The 20,826-nt window shown below is 61.5% G+C and overlaps 6 protein-coding genes across 12 annotated transcripts in view; 3 read left to right on the forward strand and 3 right to left on the reverse strand.

Annotated features, from left to right (window-relative positions):
- The window catches only part of SUPT6H (SPT6 homolog, histone chaperone and transcription elongation factor), a 30,261-nt gene extending 27,421 nt beyond the window's left edge, over nt 1-2,840 (forward strand). For both annotated transcript variants that reach the window (XM_080377174.1, XM_080377175.1), the window contains exons 36-37: nt 461-648; nt 831-2,840. In XM_080377174.1, coding sequence (XP_080233300.1) covers nt 461-648; nt 831-1,017 — 375 coding nt within the window. In that variant the 3' untranslated portion in view covers nt 1,018-2,840. The remainder of the gene's footprint in view (nt 1-460; nt 649-830) is intronic.
- A 1,062-nt stretch (nt 2,841-3,902) lies between these two features.
- PROCA1 (protein interacting with cyclin A1) lies at nt 3,903-6,068 on the reverse strand. The gene is made up of 4 exons (XM_080377550.1): nt 5,762-6,068; nt 4,844-4,976; nt 4,595-4,729; nt 3,903-4,506 (listed from the first exon to the last, which is right to left on the reverse strand). The coding sequence occupies exons 1-4, from the start codon at nt 5,955-5,957 to the stop codon at nt 3,966-3,968; spliced, it is 1,005 nt and encodes a 334-aa protein (XP_080233676.1). The 5' UTR covers nt 5,958-6,068; the 3' UTR covers nt 3,903-3,965.
- A 399-nt stretch (nt 6,069-6,467) lies between these two features.
- On the forward strand, nt 6,468-8,456 carry LOC308059691 (adenine phosphoribosyltransferase-like; the record flags this gene model as incomplete). 4 transcript variants are annotated; one of them, XM_080377419.1, is made up of 6 exons in its annotated part: nt 6,468-7,118; nt 7,257-7,406; nt 7,567-7,660; nt 7,738-7,884; nt 7,977-8,072; nt 8,182-8,456. In XM_080377419.1, the coding sequence occupies 6 exons, from the start codon at nt 6,468-6,470 to the stop codon at nt 8,307-8,309; spliced, it is 1,266 nt and encodes a 421-aa protein (XP_080233545.1). In that variant the 3' UTR covers nt 8,310-8,456. The 4 variants fall into 4 exon arrangements, with proteins under 4 accessions (XP_080233545.1, XP_080233546.1, XP_080233547.1 ...); XM_080377420.1 differs by lacking the exon at nt 7,977-8,072; XM_080377421.1 differs by lacking the exon at nt 7,257-7,406.
- An 87-nt stretch (nt 8,457-8,543) lies between these two features.
- Nucleotides 8,544-12,007, reverse strand: RAB34 (RAB34, member RAS oncogene family). 3 transcript variants are annotated; one of them, XM_080377457.1, is made up of 10 exons: nt 11,753-12,007; nt 10,776-10,873; nt 10,594-10,685; nt 10,152-10,217; nt 9,854-9,955; nt 9,590-9,781; nt 9,336-9,417; nt 9,153-9,243; nt 8,959-9,066; nt 8,544-8,876 (listed from the first exon to the last, which is right to left on the reverse strand). In XM_080377457.1, the coding sequence occupies exons 1-10, from the start codon at nt 12,000-12,002 to the stop codon at nt 8,809-8,811; spliced, it is 1,149 nt and encodes a 382-aa protein (XP_080233583.1). In that variant the 5' UTR covers nt 12,003-12,007; the 3' UTR covers nt 8,544-8,808. The 3 variants fall into 3 exon arrangements, with proteins under 3 accessions (XP_080233583.1, XP_080233584.1, XP_080233582.1); XM_080377458.1 differs by having other exon boundaries at nt 10,776-10,913; nt 11,753-11,878; XM_080377456.1 differs by lacking the exon at nt 11,753-12,007 and having other exon boundaries at nt 9,590-9,641; nt 9,717-9,781; nt 10,776-11,377.
- A 32-nt stretch (nt 12,008-12,039) lies between these two features.
- Nucleotides 12,040-15,167, forward strand: RPL23A (ribosomal protein L23a). Its single transcript, XM_080377590.1, has 5 exons — nt 12,040-12,180; nt 13,192-13,372; nt 13,686-13,862; nt 14,273-14,342; nt 15,102-15,167. The coding sequence occupies exons 1-5, from the start codon at nt 12,156-12,158 to the stop codon at nt 15,114-15,116; spliced, it is 468 nt and encodes a 155-aa protein (XP_080233716.1). The 5' UTR covers nt 12,040-12,155; the 3' UTR covers nt 15,117-15,167.
- Nucleotides 15,168-18,487: 3,320 nt separating this feature from the next.
- TLCD1 (TLC domain containing 1) lies at nt 18,488-20,677 on the reverse strand. Its single transcript, XM_080377575.1, has 4 exons — nt 20,252-20,677; nt 19,990-20,072; nt 19,610-19,692; nt 18,488-19,134 (listed from the first exon to the last, which is right to left on the reverse strand). The coding sequence occupies exons 1-4, from the start codon at nt 20,446-20,448 to the stop codon at nt 18,739-18,741; spliced, it is 759 nt and encodes a 252-aa protein (XP_080233701.1). The 5' UTR covers nt 20,449-20,677; the 3' UTR covers nt 18,488-18,738.
- Nucleotides 20,678-20,826: the final 149 nt, after the last annotated feature.

Genomic DNA, 20,826 nt, shown 5'->3' on the forward strand with positions numbered 1-20,826 from the left:
TGCTGCGCCGCCTTTGCAGCCCACAGGGGAGGAATTTGTCTGTTCTTCATGCCCACTGCTGGACATAATTTCTGCTAGCTTGCCCCAAGTGTCTCTTTTGCCCATCTCTTGCTTGATTTAAGCATCTCCCCTTGTACCCTGTGTGGGGTGAACAAGGCAGGCAGGCTGTGGTGGCCCTGTTGACCCAGGTTGGGTGGGTGATCGGGGACTCTCAGTGGAACAACTGGCCTGTGCTCAGCAGGGTGTTGCTCCTTCTGCCCTGCAGCCCCCCATTCCTTGGGCAGTGGTCACTGCAAACCTCTCCTTGCCCAGGCGAGGGGCTCCAGCAAGGCCAGCAGTGTGCAGCAAGGGCATGCAGGAGCCTCCAGGGCGAGTGGGGCAGTGCAGAGCATGCCAGGGCTCTGCCCCGCAGCCTGGCTGGGTTTGCCCTCTGCCCCCTAACAGTGTCTGCTCTCTGCAGGTTTTTACGACTCCAGCACAGCAACCAGTGGCCACCCCTCTGATGACCCCCAGCTACTCCTACACTACTCCCAGCCAGCCGATTACAACACCCCAGTATCAGCTCCAGGCCAACACCACACCCCAGTCCACCCAGTCCCAGACACAGTCACAGCCATCATCCAGCTCCAGGCAGAGGCAGCAGCCAAAGTGAGTGGCTCCAGCGCTGTGTGCGTGTACCTGTCTGTGTCCCATCTCAATTGCTTTTGTTGATTTGTGTGGAGCCAGCGTGGTGGGGTTACCTTGCACCTTCTTGCGTGGGACCCCTGAGGGGAAAGGGCAGGGAAGCTCTCCCACGAGTGTGTCTCACCTTCTTGCCCGTGTCATTGCAGGACCAACAGTCACGCTGCGATTGACTGGGGGAAGATGGCCGAGCAGTGGCTCCAGGAGAAGGAGGCTGAACGGAGGAAACAGAAGCAGAGGCTGACGCCTCGCCCATCTCCCAGCCCCATGATCGAGAGCACACCCATGTCCATCGCCGGGGATGCCACACCGCTGCTGGATGAGATGGATCGATAGGCCATGCTGGACCTGACCCATAATCTCCACTCCCTTTTCTAGGAAGGGGAAGGGAGAATGAACAGTTGAAAACAGTTTCCATTTCCTTAGCCCCGTAACTCCTGTTTTATATGTTGTGAAATGGTGGGAAGAGACTCTTGGTGACATGCACCTGAGCAAATAAATAGACTTGGCAGGGCTGGTCTAAATATATATACTATATATATATATAAATATATCATAGGAAGGGACGTTGCAGCGGCCTTTGCATTCCAGGCCCTGGTTCACCACTTTGGAAGCTTGGTAAAGTAATTATGAGGTCAAACGAGTCTGTCCTTGTACATCCACAGCAGTCTGCTTTCACTGCAAAGACTACGAAGCAAACGTAGCTGAAAGTGCAGACCATCGGCCTGCAGCGAGCCTGTTTCATTTGGATTCTCCCACACCCTGACTGTCACCTCTCCTTGTCCTGAGAGCACAAGCAAAGGCACGGGGGTTGTGACAAGCAAACTGGAGTTCTCAATAAGTTTCTGTTGTTGTTTGCTCTATGTTCTTGTGTGTAACAGGCTCTGCAGAGTCTGTGCCAACCCCCAGCTGTGCTCGTAGGGGTCTAGCACAGCAGCTCTGGGGCTCGGGGTCTTGCCAGAGAGAAATCCAGCTGTCATACCAAAGGCTTGCTCTATCCTCTGGCTTCTTTTGGAACAATATTTATTTAGTTTCGAGATTTTTTTTTTTTTTAATCAGACTGCGAAGCAAAATGCCAGCTAATGGCATCTTTCTCGAATGTGGGACAGACACATGGGCTAAAACACTGCAAGAGCAGCTGCTCCTGGGGTGGAGAACGCGAAGCAGCCAGGAGTGCATGGCATCCTCCTCCATACCTGCTTAACCCTGCCCAGTTGTAACCAAGAAGGGTGACTAAATTGTGTTTCTACTGAACGCTAGTTGAGAGGTTTTCTGCCTGCACCCTGTGCTGCCTCTCCTCTTAGCAATGGATTTGCTTAGAAGCGGAGCCCAGCAGTGAACGTCGATGCTCCTTCTTCCTTTGTTGCTTGGAGTTGCCCTCTACGCGCTGAAACTTTCACAGAGAAGCTGATTAAAAAAATAACGTTTTGTTTTGAATGCATTGTATAGAGACATCACGCCACTACCCGGGGCACCTCCCGGAGGCCTGTGTCCCGCTAGCTGGGAGGGACTGGGGGCACTGGGAGAGGGGCAGAGACTGCAGAGAACTTGGGTTGTGTCAGAAACAGACCGCTGCGGTATTGCAGAGCGACTGGCAGCGCCGAGAGCCATTTCTGAACTGGAAAGTTCCTGCTGCACACACTTTCCTCTCTCCTGCATCATTAGTAGGGATTTTCTGTGGAAGCAGCGTCTTTGTTCCTTCCAAGGGCTCCTGGTCAGCCTCCTCTCGCTAGGAAAGGAGCAGGAACAGCAGATCTTAAGAAACAAAGGTCTCTTTTTGCATGTAAATGCTCCTGAAGAATGGCAGCAACCCAGGAGACAAAGCAAAGCTGTTTCCACAGAGACACGCAGGTCTTGCTCCCTCGCCATCTCCTCGGCAGTACTGGGGGGCTGACACAGCCCTGTGCCCCCCACCCCTGCGACCAGGCAGGCCCGCGGCTGCCGGAGGTTGCAGGTGTACTAACCTCACGCTATTTTTTTTTTTTTATTTTATGAAACTGTATTTTGGGATGGGAATTTGACTGGGAGCAGCTACTTAACCAGGAACGTGTCAGACCGATAGAGGGGGAGGCAAATTGTGCATTGTCCGCTCCTTTTTGGCTGTCTTCGGTTTTAGTTTTCCCTTACAGTCAATAAAAAAAAATATCTACTTTTGGGAAGCCGCCCGCATGCCTCATGCCTCCTGCGGTGACACTGTGGTGGCCACAAGGACTTTGTACCCATTAGTAGTGCTTGGGAGGGTGCGATGCCTCGCTACAACCTTGGTGTTTCCCCCTCTCCTCCGCAGGCTCTTTTGGTCCACTTATTTCAGGGATTTGGGATCCTGCACCCTCCTCCGGGAATGGTGGGGGTTGCACGGAGCGGCTCTGCTCTCCGTGCCTTGGTGCTGTCTGATCTCCCAAGGCTCGGTTCCTGTTGCTCCAGCTTTTTGCTATTCTGGGAACTGGTGCTGGTGTGGTAAGATCTTTCTACTGGCCTCACCGGGGAGGAGAGGGGACACAGTGCTGAGCCACGCTCCTTGCTCGGAAGCACTTTGGAGGAGTTGGTGGCAATGCCCCATCTCTGGGCACAGCCCTCAAGCTCTTTGCTACGGGAGCCCAGTTATTGGCGGGGGAAGGAGTTGGGCTGCGATCCCCGTCCGCCAGGCAGGGACACGGGCAGCTCGCCCCTGCTTCTCCCTGGGCTGCGCCTACTTTTCAACCAGGGCTGGAAAAGCTGCTGTTCTCCTGCTCCAAAGAGTTCTTGTACAGCGCTGGAGGAGCCTCCAGGGAGGGATGAGGCCCCTGTTCCTCCCAGAGCAGCTCCTGATTGCTGGGGGCTGGAGGAGTTGGTGTTGGAGTGGGAGCACTGGGAAAAGGTGGCAGGTTAAGTGGCAGAGAAAGCTGGGGTGGTGCGATCCATTAACTGGTATTCCAGCAAAACAGCCCTGGGGAACATCACCTTCTGCGGCAGGGGAGTGAAAATCAGGGCTCTGCCCCATACCAGCACAGGGATGGCTGCTGTGTCCCCAGCCGGTGCAACGACTTCTGTCCCCAGTTCCCTGGGAAGGTGACATGAGCCAGTGGGATCGGTGAGGAACAGCACAAACCCACTCAATGCCCACCCAGCTCCCGGTGCCCCCCTTCCACCGCCCCGCAAGCAGGATCAGCCCCGGGATCTCGCTGGGATGCCACCCCGGTGTGATCCTTTCTCCCGGCGCAGACAGAGCAGAGGCCGCGCCATCTGCTCAAGCAGCTGTAACTTTATTACACAGCCAAGACCCGCACGGGGCCGGGGGGGGGGGGTCAGGGCCATGCCTGTCGGGCAGGCTGCCCCTCAGCTTTGCTTTTCAGCCTCTTCTTTCTGTTTCTCTCCTTCCTCCTCCTCTTTCCGCTGGCAGTGGAGACCGGGGAGGGGGTGGCCAGCACTGGCCCCCTGCCCAAGTCCTCCCAGGCCGGAGCATCACTCAGGATGGCGTTGGCTGCTTCCCCCAAGCGCGGCAGCGGGGCCCGTGGGACCTGACCTGCAGTGGGATGAGCAGGGGCAGTGGCTGAAGAACAGCTCAGCTCTCCGTTTTTGGAAGGGTTTTTCTTTTTCTGACCTTTCCCCTTCTTTTTCTTGTCTTTCTTCTTCCCCTTCCTCTCTTTCTTGGCTGCCTTGCGGGAGGATGGTGGGCGGGCGGGCACGTGATGCTCCGCTGGGATGGCTCCTCCACCCACGCTGCTCCATGGGGGGCTCAGCGGGACCCCTGCGGGCCTCGCTGCCCGGTCAATGAGCTCCCCCCCAAACTCGTACAGCACCGGCTCCCTGGGGACCGCAATGGCCACCGTGTTGTACGCCCTGCACCTGGAAAGAGCCAGGAGGCACAGGGTGAGATGAGCCCCGGCAGGGCTGAGCCAGGGGACGGTCCCCACGTTGTGGGGGGGACACTCACCAGACATAGAGGTAGGGCTCCACGCACTCCTCCTTATAGGCAAACTCGAAGCAGAGCACCTGGATGACATTGAAGAAGGCCTGGCCCACCACCCGCGAGGCCGTGTCGTTCACCTGCCGCAGGCACTCCTTCAACCTGCCATGGGGCGCAGCCGGGGTGAGGGGAACCAGGGGGGCTGCCGGAGGGGCTGCATCCCCCCCACGGGATGCAAGGATGCTGCGAGGCACAGTCAGATGCGGGGCTGCTCACCTGCGGTCGCAGTCGCAGTGGCTGATGGTGTGCCAGCGCAGGTTGCGGTACCCATAGCGGGCGGTGAAGGGGTGGATGACGTGCTGGCAGTGGTCATGGTCCCGGCAGCACCGGTCCGTGTCCCGGTGCTCCCCTGCAGGGGTGCAGGCAGGGCTGGGGGGGTCGTCATGCAGGGGCTGGGGCTGGATGGGGTTGGGATCAGGGCTGGGCTAGGGCTGGGATCAGAATTATATTGGACTGAGACAGACCTGGAGCCATACTGGGATGAGTAGGGGCTGGGATTAGACTGGCACTGGGATGGGGACAAAACTGGCACTGAGATGAGGACTGGGGATGCACCAGCACCACAGTGGGCATGAGACTGGGACTAGGATGGGGACCAGGGCTGGGTCAGGACCAAGAGGGGAACTGGGCTGGGATCAGGATAGGGACTGGGAGTGGACCAGAACGGACCAGCCCTCTGATGGGAACTAGATGGAGGTGAACTGGGACTGGGCTGGCACTGGGGTGCAGACTGAACTGGGACAGACAGGGATTGAACAAGCACAGGGCTGAAGACTGGAGTGGACAGCTAGGATTGATGGGGACTGACCCAGCACTGGGATGGGACTGGGACTGGGGTTGGGCAGGGGTGGAGCAGCACTGGGCTGAGGATGGGATGGGATGGGATGGGATGGGATGGGATGGGATGGGATGGGATGGGATGGGATGGGATGGGATGGGATGGGATGGCACGGGATGGGATGGCACGGGATGGGATGGCACGGGATGGGAAAGGAAGGGATGGCATTGGAGGGGATGGTGTAGCATGGCACAGCATGGGGAGGGATGAGAAGGGATGGGGTAGGATAGCATGACATGGCACGGCATGGGGCATGGCATGGGGAGGACAGGTAGCAGCGGCCCCGCCGCCCTTACCCAGCTGCTCGTAGGCATCCGCATTGCTGCCTGCACCGCACCACAGCGTCCCGGGGTAGGTGAGCCCTCGGCGGGCCCGTGTCCGTGCCGGCGGACCCGCTCCGGTGCTGGGGGCCGCTCCGGGGAGGGCTGCCAGCGGCAGCGGGAGCAGGAGGAGGAGGAGGAGGAGGTGGCTGAGCAGCCCCGGGGCGCACATGGCACCGCGCCGCTGCCCGCGGTGGGGCCGCCTTATAGCACGGCACAGCCCGCCCACGCGGGGCGGCTCGGCTCGGCACGGCACGGCACGGCTCGGCACGGCACGGCACGGCTCGGCTCGGCACGGCACCGTGCGGAGAGTCCCGGTGCTGGAGCCGCTGCCCGGAGCCGCGGCGCATCCCGGCCCCGCATCCCGCGGGGGGGGGGTTACCCCTCGGTGGGGCCGGGCCCCGTTGCTGTGGCAGCCGGTGGGGTGATGTGCCGGGGCCGGTAACGCGCCGGCCCCAAGGCGCCCGCCCCGTGACGCACCGGCCCCCGCATGGCCCCCGACCCCGGAGTGGCCCCCGACGGGAGAAGGATGCTCCCCGCGGCCCCTGTCCCGACCCACGGATGCTCCTCTTAGCCCATCCCATGGACGGTCCCCGCAGCCTCACGGCCCGATGCTCCCTGCAGCTCCCTGTCCCATCCCACAGATGCTCCCCACAGCCCCACATCCTGCCCCATCCCACAGATGTGCCCTGTGGCCCACAGATGCCCCACGGTGCCTTGGACAGGGGCAGCCCCGGTGCCCTGTGCCCAGCTGGGGCTGGCAGCCCACAGGCACCCAGCAGCTCCCAGCACGGCTTCCAGGACTTGCCTCCCCAGGGCTCGCCCCCCTGGCTGGTTCCCCCACCATGCAGCCCATTGGCAATCCGGACACAGAGCTGGCACATCGGGCAGCCGAGCCAGCCAGCACTTGGCAGGGCAGGATGGCAGCCGGACACCCCAGCAGGGACGTGCATGGCCTCAGAAAATCCCCGCACTGCCTGAGACCCCACAAGCTGCGGGGCTGCACCCTGAACATCACCCTGGCTTGCTGTCCCTTGCACCCACGGGGTGCCTCGGGCACCATGCCACCTGCACCATGCCCTGGCACCGCTGCAGCAACTGCCCCAGCCCCGGTGCTCCCCACCATGCAACTGCCTGGCTGGGACATCAGAGCCCAGTGGGGGCACATCACTGGCCCATGGGCAGGGCTCCCACCTGGCACCAGCTCAAGCCCAGCTGGCGGAGGGTGCTGGCAGGGGCCCAGCACCACCAGGGCTGCCCCCGCTCAGCTGTCGCTGTCTGTGACACTCCCCATGACAGTCCCACTCAGCTCAGCCTCACCGCCAGCACCCAGGTACGGAGCCGACTCGGGCGCGCTGGGACCCTGGGGTGCCCACATGTGGGTGAGGATGGGGAGGGTGGGAGGCACTGAGCCACGGGGAGCCCTGTGGAGGCTGTGGGTGGGGGGTCTCACCCCCTGTTGCATGCTCAGTGCTTGCAGTGCCTGCAGTTCCTACGCATGGACCTGTGCCACGTCCCTGTCACCCGGGAGAAGGGCTGGTACCTGGCACTGATGGCCCCAAACGTCAAGGGTCCCAACTATGCCTGGCTGGACCCCTCCCGGCTCTACTGCCACCCGCAAGTACCTGGTGCCTGGGGCGTATGGCACCCATGGGGGTGCTGGGGTGGGCTATATCCCCACGGGGCTGCTGGGGCACCTGGCTGTGCCCATGGGCACTGGCACAGGGCTGTGGGTGCCCATGATGGGCTGCAGGCACCCAGCACCTCCGCTCTCTCCCCAGGGCTTGCAGGACTGTGTGACCGACCTGCTGCAGCCCTTCCAGGGAGACGCCATCGACATGGTGGCTGGCATCGATGCCATGGGCTTCATCCTGGGTGAGCAGGGACACGGGTGTGCTCAGGGTCCCCATCCCTCATCCCTGCAGGGCCTGATGGTGCCTGCCCACCCCCAGGTGCTGCCGCTGCTGCCGTGCTGCAGAAAGGCTTCCTGGCCATCCGCAAAGCCGGGCATCTCTGCGTGCAGACGCTGGCGCAGCCCTACACTGACTACTCGGGCCGAGAGAAGGTGATGGAGGTCCGCACCGACACCATCTCGCTCGGTGAGCCAGGGGGTGCTCCCATCTTGGGGGGTAGGCTGCCGGTGTAGGCACTGGGCACCGAGCACTCAGCTGCAGCCTATGCCCCCTCCCAGGTCTGCGCATCCTCCTTGTGGACCAGTGGGTTGAAACTGGGGGCACCATGAGAGCGGCCATCCAACTGGTGGAGCAGCAAGGGGGGGTCGTGGCAGGTAGGAAGAGGCCTACCAGGGCACCCCAGGGTGCACCCATGGGTGTAGTGGAACCACCATCCCCATACCCCCCAGCGGTCAGCACTGAGCCCCCACTGTGTCCCCGCAGGTGTGGCCGCCATCTGCATCGAGGACAGCGAGGGCGGGCGGTGGATCCAGGAGCACTACAAGTGTGCCCACTGCGTCCCCCCACACCTGCAGCCCCGCTTCAACAGCCACCAGCTCAGCTGGGACTGACGGGGGGGTGGGGTGGTGGCATCTTGCATGTCCCCTGCATCCCCCCTCAGGGTGCAGGGCTGCTGGCTCTTCAGGGCAGAGACACCCAGGGTACCCACCGCCAGGTTTGGCTTCCACCATATCCAAGACAGTAGCCCCTCCTGGGTGGCATCCCCTGGCTCTGTCCTCCCACCAGCCCATGAACCTCATGGCTGCACCCAGGGGCAGGGGACCCCCCCCGCCAGCCCCAGCCCCCAGCCCCACACCTTTCTTAAAAAGCATAAAAAAGGTTTTATTAAGATAAACAGGAGCCTGGGGGCACCTCCCCCTGCGAGTGGTACCTGGGTTTGCATAGCTAAGGGAGCCGCCTGGGTGCTCCTGACCACCATGGCCATGGGTGCCCAGGCAGGTGGGGCACTGGTGGGGCCAGGGGGTGGCAGGGACAGCTCCTCGGGGACAGCCTGGGCTGCCCCTCTTTGGTCCAGGGGTGTGAGTGTGGCGGGGGCCAGGGGCTGCCCCCTCACTGGCAGCACTTGGGTTTCTTGCGGGGCGCTGACAGGTACAGTTCACTCTCATTGCCGCTGATCCCTGGAGGGGAAGAGGGAGAGTGGGTGGGCGGGTGGGGGATGAGGAAGGGGGCTCCCATGCAGGGCCAGCTGGGGGTACTCACGCACGGTGTCGCCAATCCTGCGGGCGCTGCTGCGCTCCAGCTCGGCCAGCACGCTGCTCTCAAAGGTCAGTGCCGCCACACGGAAGAAGAAATCCCGCACGTTCTCCCCTGCCCCACAGCATGAGACCCCCTGAGTGTACCCTCACCTGGCTGGACACTGGGGTCTGCATCTCCCCACCCAGCCAAGGACCCACCAGTGAGCGAGGAGACAGCCCAGTACTCTGCCCGCATCTCCTGGGCCACCTTGAGAGCATCCTTCTCCATCAGGCTGTACTGCGCCGGCGTCTGCCAACCGAGCCAGGAGGGGTGGGTGGGTGACGGGGACAGCCCCGCCAAACCGGGGTGCAGAAAGCCCATGGGAAGGGGGACACACTCACGCTCAGGTCCTTCTTGGAGCCCACCAAGAAGAGGATTACGTTGGATGGGTCGTTCTCCTTCAGGGCGTCAGCCAGCCACTGCCTGCGGGGCCACTGTCACCGGCGGGTGGCCAAGCACTACCCTCCTGCTCGCCCGCCGCAGCGTTGCAGCAGCCCCACGCGCTCCTGCCCAGCTTTCACCTCTCCATCCAGCCCCACCACCCCCCACGCTTGTCCCCAGTCCCACCTCAGACCCTTGGCCATGTGTCACCTACCGCGTGTGCTCCAGGGACGCCACATCGTTGACATCGAAGACAATCACGATGGCTGGGGGGTGGGGGAAAGGAGGGGTGAGGTGGGGATGGGGACAGCCCGTGTGGGGGGACGCAGTGGGGACCTCACCTTGTGCTCCTCGGTAGTAGGTGGAGGCAATGCACTTGAAGCGCTCCTGGCCAGCTGTGTCCCACCTGGGGGGTGGGGTGGGAGGTGAGGGGGGGCCACAGGGGTGCGTGGGGGGGGGGGGGCTGCCACCTACTTACAGCTGCAGGCTGAAGGGCACCCCCAGCACCTCAAACCGCTCCATCTCAAAATCTACCCCGATGGTCGCCTTGTAGTTCTTGTCGAAGGTGTCCTTGCAAAAGCTGGGGGGGGCGGGGGGAGGTGGGTGTCAGCAACCCCCTGCCCCAGGGGGTGCCCAGCACCAGAGTCTGACCAGGGTTGGGCTCAGCCCAAGGTACTGCTGCCTTTTTTTTTTTTTTTATGGGGGGGGGGGCGGGGCATGGGGGTCTTTTCCCCTGCCCCCCCCCCCCCAAGTGTCTCTGGGGGGGGTCCCATTACCGATTGATCAGGCAGGTCTTCCCCACCGAGAGGTCCCCCACCACGATGATCTTGGAGATCTTGAACCTGCACAGCAGGGGGACACCGGGGCAGCTCAGCAGGGCAGGGGGACCCCCGCCTGCACCCCCACCCCCCCCAGCCGGCCACGTGGGCAGGGAGGTTCATGGCTGTGGGGGGTGTCACCCCACAGCCCCCTGTATCCAGCAGCCCCCTGCAGCTCGGCCCTCCCGCCCCGTTGCCAGCCCAGCCCGGACCCCCATGTGTCCCCCCCCCCGCTGCATTCCTGCACCGTGACGCAGGGCTCGGCACACGGGCAGCGCCGGCAGCCACGCGGCGCCTACGCCGGGGACCCCCCACCCGAGACTGGCGGGACCGTGGGTCTCTTGTCACCTCCCCCCTACCCCAGTCCTGGGGTGGGAACCCCAGATGGCCCCAGACTCACCCCACAGTGCCAGTCCGTTGCTCCTGGCAGGCACTGGCCACCGTGGGGTGGAAGGCGACGCGGGCGTGCAGGGCGGCCTCCTTCCGAAAACACTGCAGGGGGACAAAGGGGGACACCCGTGTGACCACAGGGTTTGGCGAGGCCACCCCCGGGCCGGTGTCCCCCCCCGCCCCATGACTCACCGGGGGCAGGTCGGCGATGACCCTGTCCCTGCGAACCGGAGCCAGCACATTCATCGTCCTGTGGGGCCACTGGGGTGGGCTGGGTGGGGGCTGGGTGGCTGGGGGGAGTAGAGGTGGGCTGAGGGCCACCACCGAGGCCTGGGGACAGAGGGAGCGGTGATATCCCGTGTCCCAGCTGTCCCCAAGTACAGCATCCCGGAATAGGGCTGTTCCCGTGTCCCCAAGCTGGGCTGTCCCCTTATCCCAACTATCTCCACATCGTCGGGACGTGGCTGTCCCCATGTCGTGGCTGTCCCCACATCCCCAGGTGTGGCTGTCCCCATGTCCCAGCGCTTTGAGGTCCCTGAGTGTGGCTGTCCCCACACCCTGGGGTGCAACTGTCCCCATGCCCCAGCTGCCCCCATGTCCCATGTCCCAGCCATCCCCACATCCCATGTGTGCCACCCCAGGGTACAGCTGTCCCCATGTCCCCAAGCATGGCTGTCCCACACCGCAGCACGCAGCTGTCCCCACACCCCTACACACCTAAGTCCCGAAGCCCCTGTGTCCCCACATCCCAAGCCTGACACCCCAGCAGCGCATGGCCATCCCTGGTCCCCGCGTCCCTGTCCCCGTGTCCCACCCACCGGTCCCCATGCCCCCGACGGTGGCTGTCCCCATGCCCCACCAGTCCCCATCCCCCTGAGCACGACCGTGCCCGTGTCCCACCGGTCCCTACGTCCCCGACGGTGGCTGTCCCCATGTCCCGCTAGTCCCCACGCCCCCGACGGTGGCTGTCCCCGTGTCCCACCCGTCCCCATCCCCCCGAGCGCCGTCGTCCCCGTGTCCCACCGGTCCCCACGCCCCCGAGTGTGCCCGTCCCGGTGTCCCCGCAAGCCGTGTCCCCCGTGCGCAGGCCCCCCCGCCCCCAGGCACGCCCCCCCGCCCCGTCTCGGTCCCCTCCGTGGGTGAACGGGGGGGTCCGCGTTACCGCGAACCTCCCGGCTGCGGTAGCGGTGCTCGGCGCTGCACGCCCAGCCCCGGAGGAACCTCCCAGGAGGGGAGGGGCCAGGACGCCGGTTCCTCCGGGGCTGGGCAACTGCGCTGCTGCCCACACGCCAGGACCCCGGTAATCCCGCACCGGGGGCTCAGCCCGGCCCCCACCGCCGGGGCGGCGCGGGGAGGGGGTCCCGTGCCCAGGACTACAACTCCCATGAGGCCCCGCGGGGCGTGGCCGCTTCTGCGCATGCGCAGATGAGGCCGCCGTTGAGTCCTACCGCTCCCGGTGGGCCCCGCGGTACCGCGAGAGTTGGGGCGTGAAGGGGAAATCTCGCGAGAGTTTGGGCTATAAGCCCGTGCGGGGCAGAGAGGGAGGCCCCTTTCGGCTTCCGCCTGGCCAAGATGGCGCCCAAGGCTAAGAAGGAGGGTGAGGGCTCGGGCTCGGGGCGGCGGGTGGATGCGGGCTCGACGTGTTGAGGGATCGTCGGGGTGTGGGTGGAGGGCGGCGGGGGCCCGGGCTGAGCGGTGTGGGGCGGGGAGGGAGGGCGGGCGGGTAGCCGGCCCCGTGCTGGCCGCCGGCACGTGGGGTGGCAGGAGAGGCCTGCGCTGGCGGGCCGAGCGCCGGCATCTCGGTCTCACCGAAAGCAGGAATAAGGAAACTCCTTCACTCCTGTGTAGCCCTAAGAAGCGTACATTATAGTAGCGCTGGATGCACGGGGCATCGCCCTGCCTCACGTGCATGCCGTATAGTATATCAAACAAAATTATATAGTCCACACTTACCATTATGCGTTATATTTTTCGGGAAAGTCATATATTCATTCAGTGGGCAGTCCTGTGTTAATGAAGCATCGTGCATGCTCCTTACGGGTATCTGAGCCTTCTGAGGGGTCTCAAGCAATAGTCGACCCTGTAGTTACAGCTGACCAGTCACTGAGCCCTAATTTAGTTCCCTGTATGGAGAGCCAAGGAGAGTCCAAGTTTGTCTCATTAATTACCTATGCAGCCGTCCCCTCAGTGATTGTAAGCTTTAAACGACCCTTACGTAGCCAGGGTCAGTTAGCAGTCTCTCCATAGTGATTACACTGAAGCAAACAATATAGTTGCAAAGCTAAAAGAGAATATATAAGGAATATAGTTACAAAACTAAAAAAGGCTAAACTACCTGGTAGTTTAGTGGCTTGGGGTCTGTGGGAGCTGAGGGGGAATGAATGTTGCAGTCTGTTTGGTGCAGTGGGTGACTGGCTTGTTGTGGGGGAAGAGGGAAGCTTGAACCCCGTTGGGTGTTCTGGGGTTGGCCTTGGTGGATGAAGATGCCCTGACTTGGTGAGGTCTTGCTCATTGAGTTGTGTGACGGGGAAGCTGTGGCCCGTTAGGGGCAGGGGAGCATATACTGGTCCTGCAGATGCTGGTTGGGCTGACTGAGCTGTCATCATAGCTGTGCCTCCGAAGACAGAGGCAAAAGCTAAGGCGCTGAAGGCCAAGAAGGCCGTCCTGAAGGGGGTCCACAGTCACAAGAAGAAGAAGATCCGCACATCACCCACCTTTCGCAGGCCCAAGACCCTGCGACTGCGCCGGCAGCCCAAGTACCCCCGGAAGAGCGCCCCACGGAGGAACAAGTATGTGTGGGGTGTTGGGCTCGGCCCTGCTGCAGGGTTTGTGGGGTGGGAGCAGCCACATGCATGGGGAGCTGTACCCTGCTGCAGGACCCAGGGTGACACCTTGCCAGTGTGCCATCCTGGGAGCTGAGCCATACCTCAGTGGCAGAGCGCTGCAGAGGGTGTTTGGGGTGCAGGTGATGATTTCAAGCGACCAAAGCCTGAGAGTTTGTGATTATAACTTTTTTGGTGACTGATGCACCCCAAAGAAAGCCCCTGAGATGCAGGGATGGCATCTGCCAGCTGCCTTTTAACCACAGGGTCTCTCCTGCAGGCTGGACCATTATGCCATTATCAAGTTCCCTTTGACCACAGAGTCAGCAATGAAGAAGATAGAGGATAACAATACTCTGGTTTTCATCGTCGATGTCAAGGCAAACAAGCACCAGATCAAACAGGCTGTCAAGAAGCTGTATGATATTGATGTGGCCAAGGTCAACACATTGATTAGGTGAGAAGAAGAGGAGGATGGGTCACTGGTGGGGGTGAGATTCTTCAAGAGCCCAGAGTGGCTTTTAGCAGAAAATGGTAACACCTGTGAGTTTCAGCAGTTGTGGGTAGTCTCAGGAGGTGTGGGATTAAGCTCTGTAGTGTTTTCAGTGTTAAAGTTTTGAGAAATGCAGCTTGTGACTGAGTACATCTTAGTGGAAGTGGGGAATGTTGGCAGACCAGAGGGTCTGCTTCATCAGGGAGCTCTTCTAACACCCAGGGAGTTTTGTGCAAATGATGTGAACATTTTTTTTACCACTGAATAATGTGATGTTTCCAAAGGAACCACTGATGCACGTCATTATAGCGGGAAGGTGGAGAGGGTGGGAGTAGTTGTGTGCCTCTGTTCTGATGCCTCCTGTTCCACTCTAGGCCTGATGGAGAGAAGAAGGCTTATGTGCGACTGGCTCCAGATTACGATGCACTGGATGTAGCCAACAAGGTGAGGAAACTTTGCAGCTCCCAGTAGCTGTCTTGTATCTCCTCCACCTGACCAGGTCTCTACCTGACCTGGCCTACACGTGAGGTACTTGTGCTTCAAGCACAGTGGTGCTTCTGTGGTGTGTCTTTGTAGTTAGGATCCAGGTGTTCAGAAGAAAGACCACATTGTCTAGGAAAACACAACTCTGCCTGAAAGATCCTGAGGTTAGGTGGGAAAAGTTACTGAGAGAGAATTGCTGCTGTTCTTCAGCTCCTCCAGGGAGGGGCTCTACTCCACAGGACTACTAGAGCTCCAGAGTATTAGTGGGGAGGGTGCACAAACTGCCCTGCAGCTTCTGGCTTGACACAGTGTTTGTCTTAATAGTGTTCTTGGCCAACACTGTTGGCAGCTGATTCAAACAGGGGAGATGATGGCAGGGGCACAGCTGGACTGCTGACCTGGGTGAAGGAAGGGTTTCTGCTGTGCAGGTGGCTGTGTTGCTGGAAGTAGCAGGCAGTTTAGTCCTCGAGGTGGTTGAGGTAGGCAGGAGCAGTGGTGGCACAGATTGGAGTAGGGGATTGTTGCTTAGCACGAGGGTCGCTGTGGAATAAATATATAAAGGGGTCATGTAGGGTGCTTGGCCAGGTCTGGGAGGAAGAAGCCTGTCCTTGGAGGACAGGAATCCTGGGGAGAAGCAGCCCTGCTAGTGATGTCTGTGGTAGAGGGTCTTGCCTTTCTGCCACCGTAACATCTGTTTTAACATGCTTTGCTTCTTTCCAGATTGGAATCATCTAAACTGCATCTACCAAGAACTGTACAGACAAGATAATAAACCTTGTGACACCACTGAGGGGCTCTTGTGATTTGTGACAGCATAGCCTGTGTGAAAGAGAGCACCTAGCAAACTTTTGGGGATTCATGTCAGTAAAGGTAGGGGGGTTCTTCCCTCCCTCCCTGGCACTAGGTGGGTAGAGCTGTGAGAGGATCGGATGGGGGTGGGGGCAGTGCTGCCCTGCTGACAGGGTCTCTTGGATCACTGGCCTCTCTGCAGTGGGTAAACATGAGGTGGCACTCCTTCACATTTCAAATATCTGTATTTACCCATGACTTCTGGTATCCTGCTGCATTTTCTTGCACTGAGTAATTAGTGTGTGCTTGTGAGCAGTGCTCTCTGTCCTACACAGCTTCCTTGTGGAGCATACCACAGGCTAAAGAGTGCCCAGGAGGTGGGTAGTAACCACAACAAAAACGTATTAATGGTTTGGATCTGGCACAAGCAGAGTGTCCCACCATTTTCTGAGTGTATCAGCTATTTGCTTATGCTGCAAGATTCACTTGACCAAGCCCTCAAGCTAATCAAATAGCAGAGGCTTTGTGGGTTTCTTTCTGGCATGATCCTTACTCCTCATGTTGCAGTGTGTGAATCGCAGCCTGGTTTCCCTGACACTGTTACGGTTATGTTGCCTGTAACCTCGCAGGGTTCACTGTCCTCACGGGGGCTGTTTCCAAACTGGCTGCTGTTGCTGCCTCGGCTGCACTTTGCTTCCTCAGATTTGTAGATGGAAACTGGCTTTTCAGAGTCCTTGGAGAGTCACAAGAATGTGGAGCACTGGGTGAGCAGGAAATGGTGAAGTACAGATAAGCCTTCAGGGGTGCTTAAGTATGTTGTTAGGCTTGATTGAGAAAGGTGATGAAAGCTGTGACCAAATACTGATGGGGGTAATGGAGCTCTTGAGCAGCAGGACACAGAGTTCCTTTGAGCCTCTTGCCGAAGGGTGGTGGAGCCCTGGGGTGGAGGTTTGGCCCCATGTGAAAAGATGGTGGATGGAAAGGGTGAGCTATCCTGTCACCCCACAGTCCGAGCATGGCAGCAAAGGTCTGTGCTGGGTTGTGTGACCCTTGGTGTGAGACTTCCCCTGGTGCTCATGGCTCCAGGTACTGGGGAAGTGCAGCTGGATCTGCTGGGTTCATGTTGGGCTGCCTGCAGTGGGAGAAGGATGTGTGTCCTCTGGGGAGGGCTGGGGGCTGTGGTGAGGGAGAGGCCAGTAGCCTCTCAGAGGAGGGCAGCTCTGGGTATTCCGAAGCCTGCGTGCTCACCTTCGCGTGGGCCAACCTTGGCTGCTGACAGCCTGCTTCTGAAAGCTGGGGTTGGAAATGGGGGCTGCCTGGGAAGCCCCCCCCCCAGTCCTCCTGGGATGCTCAGCTGGTCTGGAGGAGAGGTGAATGTTCCTTGTCTGTTGTAAGGAGTGAGAAGCTGCCTGGAGGGAGGAGTGCTGCTTCCCAGGAGCAACCCAACCTGCCCGTGGCCTGGGTGAAGCCTGGGGAGGGGACAAGTGGCAGTAGGGGATGCCGGGGGTTTGCTCCCTCCTTAGCTGTAGTCACACCAAGAAACAGATGGGGAAGCGCCCTTTTTGCAGCAAAGCCGATGCTGGAGTGAGAAGCGGGTGTGTGCTGCAGCGGGAGGCTGGGGAGGGATTTCTCATCAGCATGACTTGCAGTCTGCCCTGGCCCTGCCTCACCTTAGCCCGGTGGCTGCTGCTGGCTGTGACGCTTTGCTTCCCTGTGCTTGCCTCTCACTCTGGGCTGGCAGGTGTCCCCATCCACAGCTGCCCCAGCCCGGCCAATGCTGCCCTGCTGGGAGATGCTCCAGCTAAAAGCCAGGAGGGGAATGGGGGGGAGCCAGGCTCCCTGCCTTGGGAAGTTTGTCATGCCTGACCTTTCCATGCTGCTGTAAGAGCGGTGGGAGTGTGGGCTGGTCCCCCTGTGCTGTGACCTGCTGGGCAGAGCCGTGATTGCTTTGTGCAGAGAGGTAGGGGGAAATTTGGAGCGATCGGCTCAAGGGGAAACTAAGATCAGGGCTTGTTTGTGTGGGGATATTTGCAGATGGAGTCACTGCAGAGGCCACGGTGCTTAAGCTGCAGCTGGGAAGATGTGTAGCTGTTGGGGCGTGCTGCTGAGGGGTAGGGCTGTGCCCTGCCAGGGCTTCCCGTGGGGCTGCTGAGCTCTGCTTTGAGCAAGGGCGGGGGGGGGGGGGGGGGGCAAGGCAGCAGGTGTGAAGCTGGTGTAGGTCCCTGCCCATGCAGTGTCCCCAGTATCATGTCTCCACTCTGGCTGCCAGGCTGTTCCCACCCAGTGTGCCACAGCATTGGTGTACACCAGGAGGTGCCGGCAGGATCCCGGCCCTGTGGGGTGTTTCCTGGCTCTGGATGGAGGATGATCCCCAATGGCTTCCACTGAATCACCAGCTTCAACCACAGTGCCTGTCTGCCTGAGCTGGGCTGGTGGGACAGATCCTGCCCCGGGGCAGAGGTCGGGCAGGAGTCCTGCTGAGCCCCACTGCTTATGCCAGTCTGGTGTGATCCCAGAGCTGTCACATCAGCAGAATTTGCCTTCCCGATGCTTTGGTGCTCCACAGGACCGGCTGGGCCCGTTCCGGCCCTGCTCCCCTGGGGAGCTGAACCCCTCCTGCTGCTCTCAGCTGGAGGCAGCCTGGTCCTGTCACTGCAGGAGAGAGCCCAGCACACTCAAGAGCTGCACTGTGCTGGTGAAGATTGCTCCGGGGGGATGCGAGCATGCAGCAGTCTTCCAGGAAGAGCCCGTGGCCTCACACGGCTTTCCCATGCCAGCTTCACTTCACGTGGCTGCTGGGTGAGTCATGCAGCCAAGCCAGGCTCCTCGCCGCCAGGCTGGAGACAGGCAGGACAGGGACTGCAGCAAGGGTCGGTACCCCTCCTGGCTCCCTGCCCCTGCTCCCTGCACAGCCCTGGGTCTCTGGAAGAGCGATGAGGGAGGAGGAGGAGGGGAGGGACCCATCCGTGGGGGATAGAGGTCTTGCTGCTTAAGGCTCAGCTGGTAGGATGCAGTAGGCTAGAGTGCATCCCTGGAGGGTCCCTAGAACAAAGCAAGTGGCAGAAATGTGCCCTCTCCCTGAGGGCTGCCAGCCCTTGGCTGGGAACAGGGATACATCCTTTCCCATGGCCCTGTCCTGTCCATCCCCACCACCCTCCCTGTAATCCTGCTCTGCCCCACAGAAAAGTCAGCCCAGGCATGCTGCGGCAGCAGTAAACAGACCGATTTTAATGCACATAACACCCAACATCACCATGGGAGGGACTCGTCCCTTCCCTCACAACCCTCTCAGGCCATCAGCCATGAAACAGCCACCCCTGGCCCTCCAGCTGCCTACGTGGAAGCCAGCTTGGGCTGCTTCTCCAGTGGCCATGCCCCTGGCTTCGGCAGCGACCCTGTGGCTCGGTGAGGCTGTTGGGCTGGTCCAGCAGGGAAGTGCTTTTAGGCAGCAGAGCGGGTGAAGGCAGGGCCCGGGGCCAGGGAGCGAGCCCTAAGGCACATCAGAGCAGGTTTGGAGAGCCCAAGACCTCCAGGAGCCAGAGCCTGGATCCCCATCGGCACACACGTCTCAGTCTATCAGAAACTTCTCACCATCCACATCTCTCCCCGCAGAGCCCTTGCGCAGGGAGGGAAAAAAATCAGAGCGGAGGAGGCGGGAGAAGTACATGAGGATCATGGCATCGAGCAGTAGGAGGTTGGCGGTGAGGAAGGCACCCTGGCCCTGCACCTCCACGAAGCGGAGGAAGTACCAGGTGAGGTAAGCCTGGGGCGCCAGGCGGAAGGCGAAGTACATCACCAGGTTGACGTACTTGTTGGCCTCGTAGAGTGCTGGGGAAGGCACGTTGCTCATCTTCAGCAGCATGCGGATGGTGAGGAAGATGTTGCTCACCTCCACCAGCAGCAGCAGCATCGCCGCCACTAGGAAGCGGCCTGTGATGATGAGCGAGACGAAGGCAGAGATGGCCTGGGATGCACACACAGAGCAAGGTCAGCTCTCCTTGCCTTGGGGAGGTGAGTCCTTCCCCACCAGGGTCTGGGCATAGCTAGGTGGGAGTATGCGGTGCTGCTCCCCCCACACCCAGAGATACCAACAGCGCCCCAGGGCACCTGAGCCGAGGCAAAACCAGTCTGGAGAGCTAGTTATCCTGCGGCCAGTCACACCTCTCTGTGCTGGGGAGCTGGGACCAGCCTCCGGCTCTTCCCTTGCCCAGCGCGGCAGCCTGTCTGGCTCCCGGCGCTCTGAGCCGACGCTGGCAAGCGTCCTGCCCCGCCAGGCGCCCTCGCCTTGTTGATGTGCAGCCTACCTGGCAGCCAGGGCGAGGCAGAGGGAAGGGCTCAGGCTTGCTCTGCTGTAACACACAAGACCTGGCTGGGTTGAGCCCTGGGGTGCCTGGTAGCCCCCCTGTGCTGGCCCCTTGCCTCCTGGGGGCCATACTCACCATGGCATGGTGCACCAGGTACTCCCAAGATGAGCGGGACTGGTGGTTGAAGATGATGTCAAGGCTGTCGTGGATGAAGTAGCCTGTGGGATGAAGGGGAGCATCAAGACCCAGCTGGTGCAGCATCACCCACTGCGGGAAGGGGAAGCAGTGAGGAGGAGGGTGGTGTGGCCATGCTCCAGGCATCAGGGACACCTCTGCCCAGGCTGAGCGTGGAGAGACAGCCCAGGGCTGGCACCCCACGGGCTCCATGGGAGGCACGGGGAGTCACCCAGCCCTTGAGCTGGGGGCTCATCCCGAGCTGGGGAGCTGGTGAGGCTGAAGGGGAGCAGGCAGAGCCCGGTGGGTGGCCGCAGCCGTCGCCGTGCCCGGCTCCTTACCCGAGGAGAAGCAGACCAGCAGGTGCCCTGAGACGCTGTAGCCGTCCTGGATGTCGGAGAGCAGCTCCGGGGAGTGCCAGAGGCTGGGGGTGAGGAGGGGGGTAAGCGGGTCAGCCTGGGCGGTGGGGCAGGGCGCTGCCATGGGGGGACACGGGGGACCCCGAGCTCCCCCGCCCCCCCTCCCCTGGGGGACGGCCCCCCCCCGACCGTGCTCCCACGGGGAGCCGAGAGTCCCCGCTTCGCCCCGTAGCTGCCCCGGTACCTGAGGAGGGCCCATAGCCCGGCCAGCACGGAGTGCGCAAAAGAGACGAGGAGGTTCCGCCAGCGCCAGGCGCGGCTGGGGCGGCTCCGCACGGCGGCGGGCCGGGGCAGGGCCAGGGCGGCTCGGCGCAGCGCCCCGAAGAGCGCCACGCTGCCGCCCACCAGCGCGGCCGAGGGAGCGCGCCAGCCCGGGCCCATCGCCGCCAGCTCCGCCGGCGTGCGGCGCCCCGCGGGCCACGCCCCTCTGACCACGCCTCGCCGCCGGCGACGTATATGGGTGGCCACGCCTCCCTCGTTAGCCACGCCTCCCTTGCTTGGCCACTCCTCCCCACCGACGGACGATACCTTGCTATCGGCTACGTCTCATCGTTGACCCCGCCTCCCCGCTGGCCACGCCTCCCTCATTGGCCACATCTCCTTGACCACGCCTCCCGCAGGCGATGGCCCCGCCGCGGGCGTGTGGGGAGCGCGTAGTGCGTGTGCAGGCGGGGCGGGGCGTTGCACGCACGTGTGCAAGGCGCTGCACGTGTCTCCTTTGCCAGGCCTGGCACCTGGCTGCAGGTGGGCACGGGGTGC

Source organism: Falco punctatus (assembly GCF_963210335.1).
Source record: "Falco punctatus genome assembly, chromosome: 1".
In the NCBI taxonomy this organism is placed as follows: Eukaryota; Metazoa; Chordata; class Aves; order Falconiformes; family Falconidae; genus Falco; species Falco punctatus.